Genomic DNA, 20417 nt, shown 5'->3' on the forward strand with positions numbered 1-20417 from the left:
CCCTAGTCACCCCTACTGCCCCTCACCAGGGTCCCCCAGCTGCCCCCAGTTACTCCCAGGTAATCCGTCACCCACTGGATTCTCTTCTGTAGGCCTACAGCTGCCTTCCGGTCATCCCCAGCTGCCCCCAGGCACCCCCAGCTGCTCACCAGTTACACCCACTTGCCTCCCAAGCAGCTCCAGCTTCCCCCAGTCACCCCCAGCTGCCTCCCGGTTACTCCCAGTTGCCCACTGGATTCTCTCCTGTAACTTAACTCTACAGCTGCTCACCAGCTACCCCCACTTACCCCCACTTTTCCCCCAAGTCAGCCCCAGCCTCCTCCAGTGTTCCCCCAGCTGCTGCAGTCTACTGGCCGAGGGCACAGGGGATGGGGCAGTGGGGTTCCCACAGGGCACCCACGCCTTGCTGGGACACATCTTCTGGGGAGCAGCCCCTCAAGCTGTGAGGAATGGGAACTGCCACTGCCAGCTGTCACCCGGCCAAGCAGCCCTCCCAGGTCGCACCCTGCTAGGGTGCAGATCCTCCCCACTGCTGGCAGCCTTTGAAAATACCCTGCCGGGGTTGGCAGGGAGCAGGGACAGGGAGGCACCGCCAGGCTGGCAGAGGACAAAAGCCGGCTGGAAAATTGCTGTGTATGGAAAAGCAGCCTGCGGAACAGGGGAAAAAATCCTGAACCTCTGGGTGAGGCCCCAGCGAGGGACAGGGACACCGGCAGCAAAGATCCGTTCCCTGTGGGCTGGAAAGCAGAAAGGATGAAAGGAGCAGGTAGTCTTGCCCTAAGGCTTGGAAAACAAATTAGCCAAAATCGGGGCATGGCAAGGACTTGGTCTTGACGCTCTCCTGCTTGGTCACTTCCTGCGGGCAGGAGGTTGGGGGCAAAGGATGCTGCGCTGGAGGCAGGCAGCCCAGAGCACCGGCAATAAAACGCGGTCTCAGAGAGCAGCTGGCAAAGGGCAAGGACCCCCAGGGGGCACGCCAAGAGCTGGCTAAGGATGGATACCACGGCAGATCGGCACCAGGATGTTCCCCAGCTCCTCAGCAACAGGATTTTGATGCTGGGTAATCAATGTGCGGGAGGGAACCCCTTCGGTGCGCAGCAAGGGGAGATCTATGCATGCACGTCCCAGGGTGCGTGGGATGGGGCTAACAGGGCAGCAAGGTGACGGCATGACAGCGTGGGACTTCGGGTGCTGTGCTGGCTGCAAGCAGGCCTGAGAACTAGCGTCAAGGTGCAATTAAATCATGGGATTATTAAATGATGGTTCTGGCTGGCTCTGCCACTTACTGCAGGGATGGTGCTGCCTCAGCACTGCTCCTCATGAGTGTTCCCCTTCAGCATGCTGGCTCCAGAGCATGGAGCAAGGATGCCCCAGGGGAAATGGGGACCCTCTGGCCACAGCTGTGGTGGGGGACACTCAGAGCCATCCCCAGCACAGTGAACACTGAGCCCAGCACCCACCATCTTAAACAGGCATTAAACATGCTGAACAACAAGGGTGTAGCATCAAACGTGTGGAGTGTGCTGACGTCTTGGCAGGGGCTGCTCACTCCGCATGACGATAGCTGGGTTGCTGCTCCGCAAGGTGCTGCCACCAGATAGTGTCTGGCCAGGGCCACCGAGCTGCCCGAGAGGCACGGCTGAGCCGCCTGGCTGGGGGAAAAGGGTGAGGAGGGGAGAAGCACATCCCTGCTTCCAGCAGGGATTGCTTTGCTGGCTGAACTTGTTTCTAGAAGCTGGTCATTGCTCCAGGCATCTTCATGGGTCTTTGAGTGGTGCAAAGCAAGCATTGGAGGATATTTTTAGATGCTTTTTGTGCTCAGAGAGCAAAAACACACTGTGGTTTAAAGGCCATTAGCTTGCTGGGGATGTTTGAAAAACTTAAATAAGGGATTAAGATTCAGGAAGATGTTTGACACGATGGGATGTAACCTTTTTCAGAGATGATGGCAGTTTCTGGGCTGAACCTTGTAACGGAGACTCCAGGAGGAGCCTGCCTGCAGGACTGCCAGAGCTGGGCGATCTGGCCTGTTTAGCTGCCACGTGGACAACCAGCAGTGCCGGGGCGGACGATCCCCTGAGCGGGCACATTTGCATTGTTTGCGGGGTGATGTCTGTCGTGATGGCTGCGGAGGAGGTGTGGGACAGCGAACGAGAGGTAACGTGGCGACGCGCTGGGACTGGAGCTAGCTGCAGGACAGGGTGATGGGGATGGTTCTGTCCCTCCACCTTCTCTTCACTTGCTCTGTCCCCTCCCTTCCCAGCCACCTCTTGACCCGGTGGCTTAAAATTTAAGGGCTTCCATGAGAGGGACTGGAGCCTCCAAGGATGCCCACAATTCACACCTGCACCCACCAGGGAGCCCCGAGTGGGTGATCTAGGGAGGAAGGGCAGGGCATTGTGTCGCCTTGGCTGGTGGGGTCACACAGGATGGGGTCAGGAGGGGACAGAGGAAGCAGAGCCCAGCCTCTGGACATGCCATTAGTATCCTGTCCACAGCTACGTTCACATCTCCCTGGCATGGTGTGGGGCTTAGTCCCATGCAGGGACCATCCCCACTGGCCAGGGTGGACATGGCCAGACTGTTTGGAACGAAGAGCTCAGCTGTGTGGATTCATGTCTGCCGTGCTGGATTCATGTCTGCCATGCTGACTGGTCTTGGGCAGAGAGGAGCCATGGTGTCTTTTTTGGGTCACCTCCGAGGTGCTGCATGGGACAAGGCTCATGTTCTGGCCATTGAAGTGCTAACAGGGTCCCATAGTAGGACAAGGACTGAGCATCCTGGAGGGATGCTGAGGCTGGGGTGGTGGAAGCAGCGTGGAGGCTGGGGGCACACAGTGCCTGGAGGGGAGCATCAGGAAGGGAAACACTCCTGGCAGGGGTAGCCCAGCTGCAGAACCAGGCAGGAGCAGTTTGATGGTAGCAGAGCCCCCTCCTTGTCCTGGTTCATCCCGCAGAAGCCAGAATTTGTGCCCAGGTGGGCTGCTGCACCATCCTGTGCCCCCCAGGGCTGTGGAAATGCTTTGAATTTTCCCATTCCCAGAGGCTGTGGGAAAATGGAAATCTTCCCTCAAAGCAGGGAGGGCTGAGAAACTTGGGCTTATTTCACCCAGCACAGCTGAAGGCTGGAAGCGGGGGGTAGAGTGCAGCAATGCATCAGGTGGGTGGCAATGCCCGGGAGGAGAAAGAGCAATTCATTGTGCAGGGTAGCTTGCGTGGGCTTGAGGAAAATGGAAATAAGGGCACCATGACTGCATCCCCTCAGGGCTCTGCATAAACCCAGACCTGTGAGGTCCCCCTCTTTGAAGAAACAAGGACAGGAAGTAAGCCACCTTTAAGGTCTTGATTAACAGAGACTCACAGCTTGTTGGTCCAACATCAGGAAACGTCTTCTCTCCTGTGACCCTAGCAATGCATGGTAGAAGGAATAAGTCTTACTGCCTGTGGTCTTTTCTTGCCATAGATGGTCCATCTTAGGGCCTGTCTCCCTGCCAGGACAGCAAATGGATGGGTGGCACCTACAATGCAGTGACCTACAGAAGTCATGGTGATAGAGGAGGCTCCTGGGCTCCTGAGAGTTGACTCCTGGTCAGTTGTAGAGAGGGACAGGAGCCCTCATCATCACATAGCTGAAAGCCTGGAGAAGTTGCAGGTTGCCTCAAGGCAACACAGAGTGTGGTGGCATAATAATTCCCACAAATAAATGTGTATACAGATAGACACTTAGTTCAGTAGAGATGGGATGGAAGGGATTTCAGGGGTTGCCTGTGCTTCTCAGGGTCTGAATGGAGAACTGGCAGGTGGGTGAAAGACAGAGAGGAGCAAGGCTAATTTGCAGTAGCAAAGGAGAATTGGGTGAAGCCTCCCAGAGTGAGGACAATGTGATGGAGATGGAGGAGGAGGTCATGGGACCACTGCAGCTGGAGATTTCAAATGGCTTAGCCGTGCCTTTTTTAGGAAGGCCAGTTGGTCTGGTGCAGGGTGCTGGGCTGGGGGGGCTCCTTTTCCACCTCCTCGGTTCGGTGCTGTGAGCATGGTGCAGCTATCTGCACCCCTCTCCCCCTGCACGCTGGTACTGGACTGGTCCTGGTCTTGCTGAGACCCACTTCCACCCCTCTGCCCTCCCATCGCCACGGCTCAGTGCTCTAAAAATTGCCGACAGCTTTGGGAAGGAGGGTGCCGGGGGAAGTCAGGGCTGCCTTGCGTGCAGGTGAGGTTATTCACCCCGGGGCGGGCAGCAGCTTGCCAGCACCGGCTTCCCCGAGCGGCACGGCACTCCGGTTTGCTCCTGCTGCAGCTGCCGGCATTTCCCTGAGGTTCCCTCTGCACCTTCATCCACTGAAACAGCTTCGGAGAGATTTTTCCGGGATCGGGACAGGCGGGTGCTCTTGCTGGCAGACAGCGGCAGGCTGCCGCGGCAGCTAGAAGCGGCTTGGCTGCTGCCCGAGGAAAGAAGGCAGCCGGGAGCCGGGGGGGCAGAGGATGCTCGCCGCCGTCCCCAGCCGCGGGGATGCGGGGTTGCTAGGAGGCAGGTGAAGGTGAAGAGGAGAGCGCTGCGGAGGACCGCAGGCCCAGGTACTGCTGCAGCAGCAGGGACAGGGGACAGCCGGGGGAGACCCTGCCTGCGCCGGGAAGCGGAGCCGGCGAGCGGGCGGCCGAGCCCTGAGCCCCGGGGAAGGGAGACGGGAAAGCTCAGGGAAGCCAGGTCGGAGGGAGAGCGCTCGGTTCTGCGGGCGGCCGGTGCGGGAGCCGCCGGCCGGCTCGGCCCTCCGCCAGAGCGGCTGCCGCGGCTCCTGCCGGCTCTGCCTTTGCCTCTGCCGGCGGAGGCCCTCGGCCGTGAGTAGCGAGGGATGTGGGGGGAGCGGGTCGGCGCTGCGAGGATGCTCATCCTCCTGCAAGGGCGAGCGGGGTGATGCCGCCCGCCGCAGAGCCTGGCGGAGGCCGGGGGACCGGTGCCCTTGGGATGCTGCCTGCAAGGGACTGGGAAGTACCACAGCCTGGGGCCGGGCAGGCCTGCGGGGATGCTGCAACCGCTGCCCTTGGGATGCCTCTTGCTGGGTGTCTGCGGGGCAGCAGTGTCCTTGGGAGACTGTGCCGAGCCACCTCCAGCCTGCCCGCTCCTCCGTGGGGGCCCCCCACCATGCCAGACCTTGTGGGGCAAAAGATGAGCCCTTGGCAGCCCACCCCAAGCTGAAAGCTGGCTCTTGCCCAGGGTGGACAGAAGAGGAGGATGGACACAGGGAGCCTGGTGGGGGGTGATCACTGGGGTCTCTGAGCTGCCTTCCCCCTTCTCCTAGATCCGCATGTCAGACCAGAACAGCACCGATGATGGGGAGTCAGACCCCCAGCACAGCCTGTCTATGGTCTTCCTCCTCGTCCTTGTGTTCTTCATCATGGGCCTGGTGGGTTTCCTGATCTGCCATGTCTTGAAGAAGAAGGGTTACCGGTGTCGGACTTTCCGGGATGAGCTTGACCCAGATAACAAAGACGTGCTGGCGGAGCTCCAGGCCAGTGAGTGCTGGGGTGCTGGGGGCTCATTGGGGGCTCAGGTGCTGCCTCTTGCCTGGTGTAGATCAATGCCCCTTAAACATGCTTCTGGGATGTGGGCTGGGGCTGGGAGAGTTACCCATCACATGCTGCTGTGCTGGGAAAAAAGGATGGGGTGGCAAAAGCAGCACAGTGTTCCCTGGGGATTGGGAGCATGTGGCTTGGAGAGCCCTCTGGTCTGCTGCCTCCACAGGCTGGTGAAGGCTGGTAGTGTCAGGGAGGTGGGAACCAGCATCTGGCGCTCCCCAAAGCTGTGCTTTCCCCAAAAGGTAATTCTGATGAACCACCAGGACCTGCTGAATCCCCAGCGCCTGAATTATAACCCATGTTCCCTACAAAGGAAGCATGCCCCAGCCAAGGCACAAGCTGTTCCTCTGCCCCTTTGGCATTAGGGGTCCGGCATGGAGTCAGTATGGTCGTTGCTATCGGTCATGCCCTCTTCTAGTCCCGGTTGTGTTCCTGCAGGCCAGAGGAATAGGGGTGTTTCCTGGGGATCCGTGCCCCCTGTTTGAAGGGGACCTCTAGGGTTTTTATCCATCACTTCAGGCCATCCAAAATCACTCTTGGGTACTTGGATTGGGAGTCACAGCAGCATCAGTTGTGGGTGCAAGCTAGAGCCTGGTCCAAGCAAGCTCTGTCTTTTGGTGGTTTCATGAGTCTCTCCTGAAATCAAGAAGACACATTCCTCCAGCTGCTTTCTTAACTGAAAACAGCCAAATGGCACTATGCAACTCCTCCAGCTTCCCTGTGCTGTGAGCAGTGCTCAGGAGGATCAGCATCTCCTGCTGCCACTGCTCATGCACAGCAGGGAAACATGGCTCCTCCAGCTCACCCATGGATGCAGCAGAAGCTTCCAGGTGTCCTTGGATATGCTTCTCTGGCTTTAATGACTTGGAGACAGTGTCTGAACTTTCCAGGATTGGCTTTGCTTTCTGGAGATGCCACAGCCCAGGGAAACATCTCCATGGGCTTCCAGGATCATGGTGGCAATTGTTGATCATGCTCTTTGAGGCTGTTACCTGTCAGCCCACAGCTCTGGCCTGCTCACAGGAACACATAACACTGCCGACTGGGCTGAAGGTCCAGCCAGCCAAGCCTCCTGCCTCCAACAATGGCCAGAAGCAGATTGTGATGAATCCTGGGGATGAGTACCACAACAGAGCAGACACCAAGCCATTTCCCTAGCATACTCTTTTAAGCTTCTAGCAGTGTGCAGCTTGGGGCTTTCTCCATCAGAGATGGTTGCTCCATATATAACAGGCTCCAGTGTTTTTTTTTCTGTAAGCTAGTCCTGTTTACCCTTAAAGACTTTTAGCACTGGCAGCATCCTGCAGCCAGGGTCTCCAGGGCTGGACTGTCCCCATGAGGAGCCCCCTCTTTTGACTTGTTTGGGATTTGATTCCCACTTATTTCCTGTTTTGCTCCCCAGTTCTGGGTGAGCAACACAACCCCTCTCTCCCTGCACACATGGATGCCGTTTTAGCCATTTCTTTTCCAGGGTGAGGGATCTGGTGTACCCCAGGGTCTTCCCAGCATGATGGGGAACATGAGGCTTTTCCAACCTTTCTGTCTGTGTGGCTGCTCCTGGGCAGGACTGGCGAGCTGAGTGAATCCCAGCCTTCAGTGCCATGTTTTCTCTTTTCAGATGAAGAGGAGGAGCTGAACGAGGACACTGTGGAGAAGATTGTGAGATGCATCATACAAAATGAAGGTGAGCATTTCCTAGGGCTGGTCTGGAGACATGTTGACTGCTTTGGCTGATGCATTCCCTTTTTCCTCTCTTCAGCAAATGCAGAGGCCCTCAAGGAGATGCTGGGGGACAATGAAGGGGACATCCCAGTGCCAGTGCCCAGGTGAGGGAAGCCTATACTAGCTTGTGGCTCCTGCAGAGTGAGGAAGAAGCCTTGGGTAGCACCTTGGTCTGCAGCCTTTGCAGCCAGCCCCTTTCCAGCTTGTTATAAAGCATCTTCCCAGTGGGAAGTCCTGCTCCCCCAGGGGTTGTGATAAGTGCTGCACCCCACTGCTAAGGGGAATAGCTCTTCCTCCTGTCCTCACAGGGGGTTCCCTTCAGAGCTGCAGCTTCTCAGGGCTTGCTGCAGTGAGGCTACACCAAGGTTGGGAAGTCTTCTCCAGGTAACATAACCTGTCTTGTTCTTCTTCTATTGCAGCCTTTGTCCCCACCGTAACAGCCAGGACGGGGGCCCACCACATCACCACACAGTGCATCTGGGCTCCACGCAGGCCCCCTGCATCCACTGCAGCAAGAGGAAGAGGCATCCGCTGCATCGACAAGGACGGTCCAAGGATGGCAAAGGCAGAATGCATCCTGGAGAGACCACCGTCTTCTCAGTGGGCAGGTACTTAAATGAGCCTTGCTGGATATGGCCCACCTGTTCTGATGGAGCAAACATCATGGAAAGTCCTCTTGGTTTTCCTATTCCTTTCCCCCTCTTCTCCACTTGCCCCACACCAGGTACTCTCTTGCTGTTTCCCATTTAGATGCCCCAGTAGCAGCTCTGCAGCTGGGAGTCTTGGGGACCCAGGTGCCTCTTGCACCTGGAAATGCCTCTGGTATGTGGCAGGCCATGATGCACTGGTGGCTTCCCTTCTTCTCCAGGAAGATGACTCAAGCTTGGGTTGTCCTGCTGACTCAGCGCTTGGCAGAGCCCAAAATCTATGTCCTTTCAAAGCCTGCAAGCTGGGCTTTTGCTGCTCAACAAGGGCAGTGACCCCAGGTTTTAGGGATCTCACTGAGAGGGCAAGGAGGTGACAGCAGGTCCCAGTGCAAGTTACTAGCCAGCACCCATCAGAATGAAAGAGTGCTGTGCTCCTCTAGGTTGTTGCCTATGATGATGACTGTAATTAGATGACATGGCAGGAATATAAGGACAGGGGAGTGTACCTGATACCTCCCACAAATACTTTTCCAGTCCCCACCTGGTCTCACCTCAAGGAACTTCCTGAGGTTCCTGTGGTGTCTGCACAGTCAGTAACCTTTAGTACAATCTGCAGTCTTGCCCAGATTACCCCACTCCCCAGCAGCAAGGTTTAGCATGCACTAGACCTTTGGCAAAGTCTTCCAGGGCTCAGCTCCCTACTGCAGTGGTGACCAGGGCAGGACAACAAGCAACTGCTGGTCCCTGGATGGCCACCCTGGTAAGACACAAAGATCTCCTGTGCTCAAATCTTGCAAGCAGGTCTTCATTCAGGGCCTAAGCCTTGATGAAGTTTCCTGTTGTGGTCTAGAGAGACGGTCCTTTCATGGTAATGTTGAGCCAGAGTGGGCATCAGGGCCTGTGGGTTCTCCTACCATCACAGCTAGGAGTCTTAGTAGGACAAGACCCAGAGGAGTGGAGGGATCTTCATCCTTGGAGATTTCCAGAACCTGAATGGACAGGGCCCTGGGCCACCTGACTGAGGAGGGTAAGTGGCCCAGTCTCAAGCAGAGGGTTGGACTGGAGACCTCCCGAGGGCTTTTTGCACCTAAATTATTCTACACTTCTGAGGTAATCTTGGTTATATGATCTGTATTCTTACGTTATTGGATGATTTACCATTTACCTTAGGGCTTTCCCTAAACCAGTTGTTGTCTGTGGCAGAGCTCATCTGCCAAAGCATCTGCATCTGACCCTCTGTCCTTAGTGCAGTCAGCCACAGTGTGTCATGTCCTACTGCATCAAATGCCTCAGCCATGCTGTCTAGGCAGGCAGTCAGTGCTCTTCTGCCTTTCCCCTCACCGTCCAGAGGCTGGTTACATTACCTCATGCTCCCTCCATTCAAACCCTGCCTGCTCCTTTGAATCCATCCCAATCTCTTCCAGGCTGACATTGCTCAATGGCATCACCAAGAAATGACCTTGCCATTTTTGTTTCCTCCCTGTCCCTCTTTGGGACTGAAACATTCTTTGGTCTTCCTGAATCGTAGTGCTAGTGCCTTGTCTCTAAATATCTGGATAGACCTGAAAGGTCACATTTGCTGCTGCTTGGCCTGACCCGAGTAGTCCTGTGGACATCTTGTCCAGAGCTGGAGCATCTCCTCCTTGACCCTTCCAACCATGAGCAACAATGCTGAGGGGTTTGAGACCGCCTGGTCCTCAGTCTGGTGGCGGTCTCTTTCACTTCTGGCATCTCATCTGGTATCTGTTGGACCTTTCTTCTGAGCTTCTTCCTTCAGAATGGCTGTACTGCCATGTGCTTCACCTTTGGGTCTTGTTCTTTCAACCCCAGCAGTGCTTTGCTGCTGAAATTGTATTTTGCCTTGATGCTGACTCGCAGCTGAACGTCAGCAGAGCCAGGGCCATCTGCAGCGTCTTCCCATGTGATTCAAGTGCAGGGAGAGCAGCTGCTGGGTGAGTCATGGGCTGCACGAGGTTTCTGTGGTGGGATCAATGTTCTTTGTCTGGTGGACACCAGATCACTGTGGAGGAGATTTCCTACCTGCTGGTCCAGCAGTGGCTTGCATTTCTTATGAAGAAGCGTCGCAGTGTTAGTCACAACCAGCTTGCTTGCAATTCAGGCTTTTAGGCTTTGCCTATGCGTTACCCCTCACAAATTCTGAAGCTGTGGCAGATCCCTAACTTCTCCTCCCCATGTGCATCACCTCTGATTGTAAATGCAGCCTTTGAGGGTGTCAGACCAAATTCTTCAGCTGTTCTCCTGCCTGCCCTGGAGAACTGAGCTGTTACCTGGTACATGACGAAGCCTTGGTGAACCACCTAGGTATCATTCATCACTCCAGGGGACAGTGCAAAATATGCTTTGGCAGATTTTAGCCAAACAACTCCTCCCACCTTTGATCCCCTTACCCAAACTGCCGCAACCCTGTCCGTGCCCTCACTTAGGGTGCTCTGTCTGCTGAAAACTCTGGCATTTGTTCCCCTGATGGCAGTCAGTCAATGGGTGCAACATCCACACAGCTCTGCCTGGCCATCCCTTCCTCACCAGGCTTAGATGGTTTGCATTTCATCTTCTGAACCAACACCTGAGTTTCTATACCAGCTTCTGTTCACCCAGGTTGCATCTTGGAGCATTTCCAGGAGCTGCAACATATCTTGCGGCAGGGAGGACAGGCTGGCAGGGTCTGTACCAGCCAAGATCTGGATTGACTTTTTTATCCTTCTCTACTTGTTTTACCAAAAATGAAAGGGAAAACCAGGGTTGAAGTCAGTGGGGACATGGCTAGAGTGGGGGCTAGTAGTATTGAATGGGTCTGAAAGGTTGGAGATCAGCACCAGTTGATGACAAAGGGAGGGTGATCCAAAGCTGGAGGTGCAGGCAAGCTGGAAATACAGTGCGGGTAGAGGAGGGAAAGGATTTTGATCTGTCCTGTCCCCATTCCAGGTTTCGTGTCACACATATTGGGAAGAAACCCACTTTCCACGAGCAACAAGATGGTCCCCTGCCCGACGGCAGCCGGGAGCTGAGCACGGAGGAGTTGGAGCACAGCAGCGACCGGCTCCAGCGGGAGCGGGCTCGCAATGGGACTGTCCCCATGGGTGGCCTGCAGAATGGAGCCATCCAGAAGGGTGCCCAGAGTGGCAAAGGTGGGGAGCAGAGCCGCTCCACCACCCTAGCCCTGAACACACCAGTCAGCTCCAGCACTCGCGACAGCCGACGGGGCAAGGGGTCTGGCACGGCAGGTTCGCTGCAGGATGCTGGCACCGCTCCTGGGAGCACGAGCCGCCAGCGGAAGCTCCTGAGCCGTCAGATGCTGGGAGGGTCGAGTCCCAGCATCCCAGGAGACCTGTCACAGGAAGGAGCCAGCATCTGCCTGGAGGAGACCGGACTGGGGTCAGCAGATGAGGTGTCAGATATTCATGGAAGCCTGAGTCTGCACGAACAGGCTGATGAGTTGGGAAGAGATGACAGCAGCAGAAAACAGCCTGGAATGGAGGACATGGGGCAGCAGGTAGGTTTCTTCTCTTCCTTGTCCCCATGTGGTCCCCTGGGCTCCAGGGTTTGAAGGGCTGTGACACAGCACCCCAAGTCCTGCTGCTGACAAGATCAACCAGCCCAAGCGTGGTGGTGTGAGCTGTGCAGTGGGGACAGGCAAGCTGAGGCCTGCGCCAGGCTGGCTGACATGGGACCTGCCCTATCCTGTCCCCCCTGTTTCTGCTTATCTTTTTTGATTGCATTTTCCCATCGTTTTCTCATGTCTGGGGCACACAGAGGCACAGTGACAGTTCCTACCCTGCCAGTACCCGCACTGCAGGGGAAAAAGGCAGGTCACTGGTTGACTTGCACGGGAGATCCTGCAGACCTGCTGCCAGCTGGCCCTTGGGCAAGGAGTGCGTTTTCCTTTGTGGCTGGGCTTTTTAGGGACCACTTCAGGATCACTTCTTCTTGACTTTCTTCTCTCTGATCAGAGCAGGGGGAGCTCTGCTGCTGCGCGTAGCTTGGTCTCTCCAAAACTGTAGCCTCACTGCCCGAGCTGGGGGCTCAACATGGCCAGCAACGTACAGGCAGGGCCAGATGTCTTCAGGAGCCTTTCTTGACTTGATGTCTAGGAAATGGTGAAGCCAGCTGGTCATTTCTTGGTTGTTCTTCCCTGCTCCAGAGGGGCTGGTTGTAGATATGCTCATAGAGGAGGACAGCCCACCCTGGCTGGAGCTCCCAGCACCCTAGTATCTCCCAGCCTTCTCACCTGATCACCTTGCTGGAGGTGCTAGAGAGCTCCAGGGCAGCAAATTAGGCTGTTGGTGGTGGTAGCAGGAAAGCAACATGTTCACTCACTCGTGCACTCACATGTGCTTCTGCAGTTGGGGAAAGATGCTTTTCATGGAAGGGGGCTGGGGTAAGGCACCTGGTGTGATCTCACCCTACTAAAGCTGCCTGCATCGAGCAGCCCCCAGAGCTGGCCTTGGCTCGTCTCACAAAACCAGCACTGGGGCACACATGGCAAAGCCTTTAGAAGAAAAAGGAAGCAAACCATCTGAGCAAATATCTTGGTGTGCTACAAAGCCGGGGACATTCCCTGGGGCTGGCTCTGCTGGAGCTCCATGGGCTGTGTGTGGCACATGCCAGGAGCCCTTGGCAGAGAGATGGGATAGGGCAGGAGTGGGTCAGCCTGGGGAAAGGTGCCTCGCTGAACACAGGCTAAGAAAAAAGCAGGAACCCATTGTGTTTATTGTTTCCCTTCTTTGCTTTCTGGTGGCCGGGCTGGAAAGTTTGAGCTGCTTTGTGAAGAGCAGCCCAAGGCAGCCACGCAGGACAGAGCTGATGGGCTGTAGCCCTTCTTCAGAGACCTGGAGAGGTGGCTACAGGTCCTCCTTCCTCCCATGGCCCACTATGCCTTGAGCAATGACTGTGGACCCTCTGATGACGGGGGCACAGTTATGTGCAGGGTGAACCAGGGACATGGCAATTTTTCTTCTCTTTGTCTGTCCCCTCTGTGGCACTAGACACTTGCCTTGGATCCTGCACCAGGCTTTGGGGTGCTCCAGGGCACAGGGTCCCAGAATGGTGACAGGACCTGACTGGGACATTAGTCACCAAGCCCTGGCACCACTCGGACACTCCCTCATCCCTTAGGTCCCAGCCCAGGCCACCACAAGGGCTGTTAGCCTCAGCAGGGTTCTTCCCACTGTCCCATGGGTCACTGCTGTGGCTAATGGAGACCCGGCCCCCTGCCCCAGCACCCCACTCCCATGGAGGCACTGACATCTACATCCCTCCTCCATCCCACAGGAGCCCAGCGCCATGGTGCAGGACCGAGGAGCAACCGTGTGACGTGAGTGCTTGCCCCCAGTCCCTGGGGCAATGTCCGGGGTGGGATAGGAAGGCCCTGGCAGTGTCCCTGCCCTGGTGGGTCACAGCCTGCTGATGGAGAGGGTGAACCCCTTCTCCAGGAGGGTCGGTTCCCAATGCACCACATGCTGCACGGGCAGGTCCTCTTGCCTGCATGCCCAGCCACAGGCAGTGATGCCAACGGGCAGCCATGCCGGCTCCGGGCAGCCACGGACGGGGTCAGGACAGTCCAGTCGCAGCTGGCAGGGGATGCCACAGCCATGGGGACAAGCCCCATCCTACCCCTCTCCCCGCAGCTCCTCTCCGCTCCCGGCTGGAGTGTGGATGGGAGGCGTGCAGCCCCGGCCCCCACGCTGGGCTGGGGGCTCTGCTGTGGGGGGACTGCAGGGCAGCCGGCCCCGGCCCCGGGTGGGCAGCTACGCGCTTGGCATGGCCGGAGGGACGCGCCAACGTTACAGACAACTACACTCGGCGCCAGACCTCATCCCATTGGCAATAGGTACCCAACTCCCACCCACTGCACCCACCCTGGAGACCCCCCAGGGGACCCTCAGGCCTGGCAGGGGCAGGACAGCAGCCAGTCCCTGCTGCCCATCTGGCCCCTGCAGCCCCCCAGCACTGGGGGAAGGATGCATCAGAGGGGGCTGCAACAAGGGCCAGGGATGGAGGCAGTGGCTCAAGCCCCCCCAGGGTGGGGGGCAGCACCCCCCACCCACCTGGCACGTTCACTGCAGAGCAAAGCCCCCCTGGGCACCCCTGCCACGCAGAGCGGTCACAGGCACAAATCCTGCACCGGCGAGGGACCCTGCAGGTCCCTGGGAGATGCTGGCGGAGAGAGGAGCTTCCAGCCCTGTCCCGGCACAAGAGGGGCCAGAGCCTGGCCCTGGGGGCAGGATCACACCCCGGCCAGGCAGCGGGCAGCCCTGGTGCCCGCGGCGAGCTTTGGTGTGTAACTGCACTGTACATAGACGAGCTAAAACCATTAAAGCTGCTGAACCCCTTGGCAGTCAACTGGCTTTATTGGGGCACAGCCCGCCCCCCCCCCCCCCCCCCCGCCCTCTCCTGCCTGCAGGGAGATGATGCCAGGTGGGGCAGGCAGGGCCCCAGGGCTGAGCCCCCCCGGAGAAGCAGGGCTGCACTGGGGGTGCACAGGCGATGCCAGGCAGAAGCGGCAGAGACAAGAGCTGAGTGACATGGGGACCGGCAGTGGCGCTGAGCATCCCAATAAAGGGGCTGCCAGGATGTCCCATGCTGTGCTGGGATGCAGGGCCGCTCTGCAAGCAGCACTGGGCAGGATGCAGCCCCCGGAGAGACCAGCTCAGAGCACGGGGCAGCACTGGCCCCTGCTGCCAGGACAGCAGCCTGTGGTGGCTCGCTTAGGTGAAGCACTTTGGGAGAGTGGGGAGGGACGGGGGACCCTCAGGATCAGCTGAAGTGCAGCTCAGGGTCAGGCTCGGGGGCTCTACCGGGTGGTGGGGGAGGTGCACGGAGCTGCGGAGAAAGGACAGAAGTGATGCCGAATATGCCAAGGCTACTCACCCCCCGTCAGACCCCCCCTCCAAACCACACGGGTGGCACCGTTCCCCCTTACAGGAGGGTCGGGGGCAGGCTTGCGGTGCACAGCATCGCTGTGATGAGGCTTACCGGCCGGAGACGGGTGGTTGCCAGGTCTGGAGAGCTCTGCCCACTGCCTGCACCATCCTGCCTGCAACCTGGAAGGGCCCAGCAGCTCAGCCCAGGTCTCCACATGCCCCCCCCAGCCCCCTTCCCAGCCCGCCCTGGCACTCACCTCCTAGTGGCATTTCAGGAGTGGGGCTGGGAGCCAGGCTGGCCCCAGGAGCAAGGCCAGGAGGAGAGAAGGGGGGTGGGGACGGCGATGGCAGCTCCTGGGAAGACACAGCCAAGAGGGATGGGAACAGTGGGAAGAAAGTCTTCCCCCCAGCAGCCACAGCTCAAGATGGGGAGCTGCACCCCACACTGAGGGGACACAATGACCCTCCTGCCACCAACCTGCCCGGCTGCCCCCCGGGCCCCAGTGAGCTCCTCCACTACCAGGGAGGGGAAGACGCCGATACGGCCATCGAAGTCGCCTGTCCAGAAGCCATCATCCACCTCACCAGAGGCGCGGGGCAGCACCCGGATGATGGCCCCCTCGGGGAAGCTCAGCTCCTCGGGACTCTGACCCTCGTAGTCATATAGAGCTCGCACCAGCCAGGCTGTGGGAAGGATGGGGAAGGGGCTCAGCAGCCTCTGGGGACCTGTCCCCCTCCCCGGGGTGGGGGTGATGCCCTAGCACCCACCTCCGGGCTCCAGCACTAGTTCTGCAGCCATGATGCTGGAGAGCTGGCGGTGCAATGCAGAGGGTCCCGGGGGACCGACCCCAGCCCCTGGCTCACCACCCAAGGACAGCAGGTACTTTTCTGGGATGTAGCCAACCTGACCTGCCTTGTTCCGAGCCTGAGTGGGCAGAAACTGTGTAACTGTCCCAGCCTCTGGGACAGGGATGGCCTGGGGACTGCTGAAATATGTCCCCTCCACCACGGTGGGGGGCTCAGCCTGCTCCCACCTTCACCCACTCCTCTGCGTCCCCATCCTCGATGACCTCCAGCTCCTCGCCCTGGGTGATGGACAGTTCATCCGGCTGGCAGGCCTGCAGGGGACAGGGGACAAGGTGGCAGGGAGGCTGAGGGTGCTGGCCCTGGGCAGGCAGGGTGAAGGACAGGCAGCCATGGCCATACCTGGTACCCAAAGATCACCCGGCAGGTATAAGGGTAGGTGCGGGCAGCAGGGCTAGGCTCATTGTCCTCGTCCGGCTCGTCACTGTCCTCATAGTCATCGAACTCGGCTGGATCCAGCCCTGCGGGTGCCTCCTCACCTGCACCCACCATGGCCCCCGCCATCCAAGCATCCACATCCAGCCCTGCTGCCCGCAGCAGCGCCAGCCTTGCCTCTGCCTTCACTTGACTGACCTGAGCACACACGTATTGTCAAGGTCTAAGGGGACATTTATGGGCTGGGGGACAGCCCAGCAAGCCCCATTGCCCCAGTCCCCAGCGTGGCTGCCATTGTGGCAAAGAATCCCCAGCACCACATCCCTAGCCACCACATCTCCCCATCCCTGCGTCCCCCACCCTGGGGGTGACAGATCTCGAAGTCACCCCTAGCCTCCTGCCTGGGGGACCCACCTCTGACTTCCGGATGTTTTCCCTTGCTTCTTCCATCTGCCGCTCCACAGTGGCTGCTTCTGCCTCTGGGACCTGCTGCCGCCTGGCCTCCAGCCGCTGCAGCACCTAGGAGGGCACCCACAGGTCAGCAGGGGTGATAGGAGCCTGGCAGGGGGCAGGGAAAGCCCCTCCTTGAACCCCCCAGTGCTCCACGGGGAAGGGTGGCACTGACCTCCTCACTGTATGCCTTGTTTTTGTGGTCTCGGGCCACCCGTGTGGCCCAGCGCCGTGCCTCCTTCTCCAGGCTGGCCCCATCGTCCCCCGGCGGTAGCAGGCACACCTGGCCAAGGACACAGTGGCTGAGAAGGGGCTGGCTGCACAGACCCCCTGCTGCTGTAACAATGTTCCCCCCTACCTACCTCTTCCACCCCGGTGAGCTGGAAGCGCTGCGTGGGGGCCAGGGTGAAGGCAGGGTGGTCTTGTAGGAAGAGAAGGAGGTCCTGCTCCCGGCACACCTGAAGCAAGGGAGTGGTGTGGGGCCAGGGGGGCCACCCGTCCCCTCCTGTCCCACCCAGCTCCCGAGACAGGTGCTGTTACCCGTGCGGATGCTTCCGCAACACCCTGGAACCAGTCCCGCGTGGCCTGGCATGTCTCTGCTTCTGTCCGGCTGGCAGCTGACAAGTGCTCCCGCAGCCGCTCGTAGAGGTCACCGTCCAGCGCCTGGGGGAGAGCAGATGGGAAACTCCGCCGGCACTGCCCGCATCTCCCCGGGGAGCATCCCTGACCCCCCAGGGCAGTCAGCCCTGACTCCGCACCAGCAGGACCCTCCCTGCTGCACCCCCTCACAGTGGCACCAGGGAGATGCTTCTTGCAGGACCCCTGGAGGGGATGCAGGGGTGTCCAAGCAGCTCCTACCTGCATGGCAGCGGGCAGCTCTACCCGCTGGTAATGCTCCAGGTGGGCAGTGGCAGACACCAGGGCGAAGCTGTACTCATTCTGCACTCCTGCAAGCTGCCTTGAGTGCTCGGCCAGCCGTGCTGTGAACTTCAGGGATGGGGAAAGCATGGCTTGGCAATGTGGTGGGGGCCACCACCCCATGTCCCCCTGCATCCCTCTGCTTGGGTACCCCCACCAGCACCATGTGCTGCTGACCTTGGCACTGAGTTTTTGCAGGCTGGCCTTGGTGTGAAATATCCTCCGGTCACTCTTCCGGAGCCTGGGGAGGGTGGGAGGAGGGATGTGAGACCACCCCATGGCCACAGCAGCACTTCTCTTGCCACCTCCTCTGCTCACCGAGCCTCCACATCGGCTGCCTTGTCCTTGGCCACCTCACTGCTGCGCTGGAGATGGGTGAACTGCTTCTTTGCCTTGTCCAGCTCCTTCACTGTCTCCAGCAGCTCTGCCTGCGCCTTCTGCAGCCGCTCGATACCCTGTAGGGAGTGTCAGCCGGGGGGGACAGATGTTCCCACCACTCGTGCACAGGGGGACATGTCCTCGCCCTGGTACCTTCTTGAGCATCCTCTCTTTGGAGAGGCGGGCAGTGCGGGCAGCCTCTGTGGCGAGGGCGCGGTAGCTCTCCGAGGCAGTGACACGGACCTGCCCAGCATGTGCGGTCCCCTCAATGACACCCTTCCAGACAGCGACCACGCTCCTGCAGATGTGGGAGTTTAAACAGGGCAGGGTACTCTCTTCCCTCCCTGCCAGCTTTTGGGGATGCCCAGCAGGGCAGCCAGCACCCTCAGCCCCTGCAGTCCCCTGTGAGTCAGGTACCACATCCTTGGGGACATCCCACCCAAGGCTGCATTCCTAGGACACCCAAATCCTGGTTGGCATTAGGCATCTCCCAGCTAGGAGGGCCACGGATGGGCACAGCCAGCCCCAGCCCCAGGTTCCCATCCCTGTCCCTAACCCACCTCAAGTCGCTGGCCTCACCACGGCCCCGCTGCCAGTCTCTCTTCACAAACTGGCTCGCCAGCCTCTGCAGTGCCTGTGGACAGACCCATCATCACTGGCACTCTACAACCCTGGTGAGCACCCCAGCATCCAGCTCTGGGGCCGAAACTGGCCTCCCCACTATCAGCTACCCAACCCCATGAGTGTCCCCAGAGCGGGAGGGACTCCCCTCATCAGTGGCTCAGTGTCAGCAGGGTTCCTGTCATGCTCCCATGAAAGGGGAAAACCTTTTTGGGGAGCAGCCACCACCATGAGAGGACCACCCCCCTGCAGCTTTTGGGACAGGGGACTGGCAAGGGAACACCAGCAAGGGACACCATCTGCAGAGACAGAGTAGAGGAGCCCCCAGCAAAGCCAAGTACAGCAAAACCCCAACCCTGGGGGGACTGTTCCCCCCTAACCTGGGCAAGGGAGAGGGAGAAGGGTGGCATGGTGCCCGACTGTAGGGGGACACAACTGCTGCGGGGTATCCCCAAGGGATGCTGTGGGGATATCTCACAGCACAAACCCAGGCTCTGATATTTAAGAGAGAGCCCTGTGATGACCCAGCAGACAGCAGAGCAGTTTCCTCCTCCCACAAGGCTTTCCCTCCAGGCCCCCAAAACACCCAAGCTTCGGGCCATGCTGTACTCAGCAAAGCAACCCAGCAGGTGCCCTAATGTGGTTGGTACCCCCCTGGCAGGGAGAACGTTGCACCCATCTGCCACTGCCCTCCATGGCTGGCACGGAGCAGCCAAGCCTCGCCTTGCTCGGATAATTTCTGATGCTGCCCATTGCTTGCATGGGGCTGTGTGCTACTCTGGGACACCCCACGCAGGGAGGATGTGGCTCAGTGACTGTGCCTCCCCAGAGCATCAGTCCTGAAGCCAGTGGCACGTCCTTACCTGCCCATACTCCCTGTCGATGGTGGCCCTCTGCTTGCTGTAGGACCTGTGGGGAGAGGGCACTGGGGGCAGGCGAGGACCCATGCAGAAGAGCAATGACAGGCCACCCTGCCATTGCCCCCCTGCCACCACCCAGCCGGTGGTGGAGCCCATGACCTCGGCGCAGCAGGCTCAAGGTGAGCCGTGCCTGACGGGCTGGCCCCCACCCCACGCGTGGGATGAGCTGGCCGGCCTCGGCTAGGGGCGGGGCGGGGACAGACACGCGTGAGGCCTTACCTGATGTCCTCCAGCAGCTCGGCATCCCGCTGCTGCTTGCCCTGCAGGCCCGAGAGCTGCTCGAGGACGTGGACCCGCACCTCCTGGGTGAGCTTCACCTGCGGGGCGGCACCGCTCAGCGCCCGGGGACGCTGCGGCCCCGGCCGGGCTGGGATGCGGGGGCCAGTCCGGTCCCCGGTCCCCGCTGCCGCCCCGCCCCGGATGCCACTGCAGGTGCCGGCGGCCACCGCCCAGCCGCGGCTCCGCTTCTCCAGCCCCGCTGAGGGTCCGCCGGGGACAAATCCCGATCCCCTCTGCGGGACCCAGTCCCGGTCCGGCTCCGATGGAGGACCCGGTTCCGATCGCTTCTCCCGCTGCCGGGACCCGCCCCAGTGTCGCGCCCCAGCCCCGCGCTCACCTTGCGTGGCGGCGGCTGCATCTCTGCGCTTGGCCCCGGTCCCCGATCCCTGATCCCCGGTCCCCGCCGCCGCCGCGCCCCGCGTGTGTAGAGCCCGGAACTGCCGGGACCGGCTCCGCCCTCCCCGGGCCCCGCCCCCGCCCCGCCCCTTTCCCGGGCAGGCCCCGCCCGGCGCCGTCACTCGCCCGCCGCCTAGTGGTCGGTGCTGCGCGTCTCGCCGGAGCGCTGGGGCGGGGACCCGGGGACCCGGGGAAGCAGGACAGGGACACGGGGACACGGGGACACGGGAACACGGGGACACGGGGACATGGGGACATGGGGACACGGGCAGGCAGGAGAACAGGGACATGGGCACTTGGGGACATGCGGAGTACTGGGGCACAGGGACACTGGGAACGTTGGGGACCAAGTCCTTGTGCGTGAGGGCACATGGGGTACTGGTCCCGGGGCGT

At 59.7% G+C, this 20417-nt stretch overlaps 2 protein-coding genes across 8 annotated transcripts; one reads left to right on the top strand and one right to left on the bottom strand.

Moving 5' to 3' along the window:
• Window positions 1-293: 293 nt before the first annotated feature.
• On the top strand, window positions 294-14297 carry RELL2 (RELT like 2). Of its 7 annotated transcripts, none has more exons than XR_008748509.1 (9): window positions 294-1060; window positions 1941-2157; window positions 5297-5510; window positions 7192-7257; window positions 7333-7399; window positions 7715-7903; window positions 10886-11453; window positions 13232-13790; window positions 14026-14297. XR_008748509.1 is itself a non-coding variant. In XM_013295237.3 (9 exons), exons 2-8 carry the CDS (start codon window positions 2110-2112, stop codon window positions 13271-13273), a joined length of 1194 nt encoding a protein of 397 aa, XP_013150691.2. In that variant the 5' UTR covers window positions 294-1060; window positions 1941-2109; the 3' UTR covers window position 13274; window positions 13588-14297. The 7 variants fall into 7 exon arrangements, 6 of the variants coding, with proteins under 6 accessions (XP_013150691.2, XP_055668727.1, XP_055668732.1 ...); XM_013295237.3 differs by having other exon boundaries at window positions 13232-13274; window positions 13588-14297; XM_055812752.1 differs by having other exon boundaries at window positions 13232-14297.
• Window positions 14298-14351: 54 nt separating this feature from the next.
• FCHSD1 (FCH and double SH3 domains 1) lies at window positions 14352-20071 on the bottom strand. The gene is made up of 19 exons (XM_055812992.1): window positions 19966-20071; window positions 19569-19666; window positions 19293-19338; window positions 18369-18442; window positions 17962-18106; window positions 17749-17885; window positions 17608-17671; window positions 17371-17499; window positions 17053-17175; window positions 16875-16970; window positions 16688-16795; window positions 16477-16581; window positions 16030-16260; window positions 15858-15941; window positions 15592-15748; window positions 15302-15507; window positions 15081-15177; window positions 14936-15003; window positions 14352-14782 (listed from the first exon to the last, which is right to left on the bottom strand). The coding sequence occupies exons 1-19, from the start codon at window positions 19984-19986 to the stop codon at window positions 14717-14719; spliced, it is 2055 nt and encodes a 684-aa protein (XP_055668967.1). The 5' UTR covers window positions 19987-20071; the 3' UTR covers window positions 14352-14716.
• Window positions 20072-20417: the final 346 nt, after the last annotated feature.

The sequence above is a fragment of the Falco peregrinus genome, chromosome 8, assembly GCF_023634155.1.
Source record: "Falco peregrinus isolate bFalPer1 chromosome 8, bFalPer1.pri, whole genome shotgun sequence".
NCBI lineage: Eukaryota > Metazoa > Chordata > Aves > Falconiformes > Falconidae > Falco > Falco peregrinus.

Bases quoted from the DNA above. Each gene is read 5' to 3' on its own strand.
- RELL2 (XM_055812752.1), top strand. From the start codon at position 2,110: ATGTCTGTCGTGATGGCTGCGGAGGAGGTGTGGGACAGCGAACGAGAG. The intron at 5,511-7,191 runs GTGAGTGCTGGG...TTCTCTTTTCAG, and splicing joins GCTGGCGGAGCTCCAGGCCA to ATGAAGAGGAGGAGCTGAAC. The intron at 11,454-13,231 runs GTAGGTTTCTTC...TCCATCCCACAG, and splicing joins TGGAGGACATGGGGCAGCAG to GAGCCCAGCGCCATGGTGCA.
- FCHSD1 (XM_055812992.1), bottom strand. From the start codon at position 19,986: ATGCAGCCGCCGCCACGCAAG. The intron at 17,176-17,370 runs GTAGGAGCTGCT...GCTCTCCCCCAG, and splicing joins AGCTGCCCGCTGCCATGCAG to GCGCTGGACGGTGACCTCTA. The intron at 15,942-16,029 runs GTATGGCCATGG...TGTCCCCTGCAG, and splicing joins GGGTGATCTTTGGGTACCAG to GCCTGCCAGCCGGATGAACT.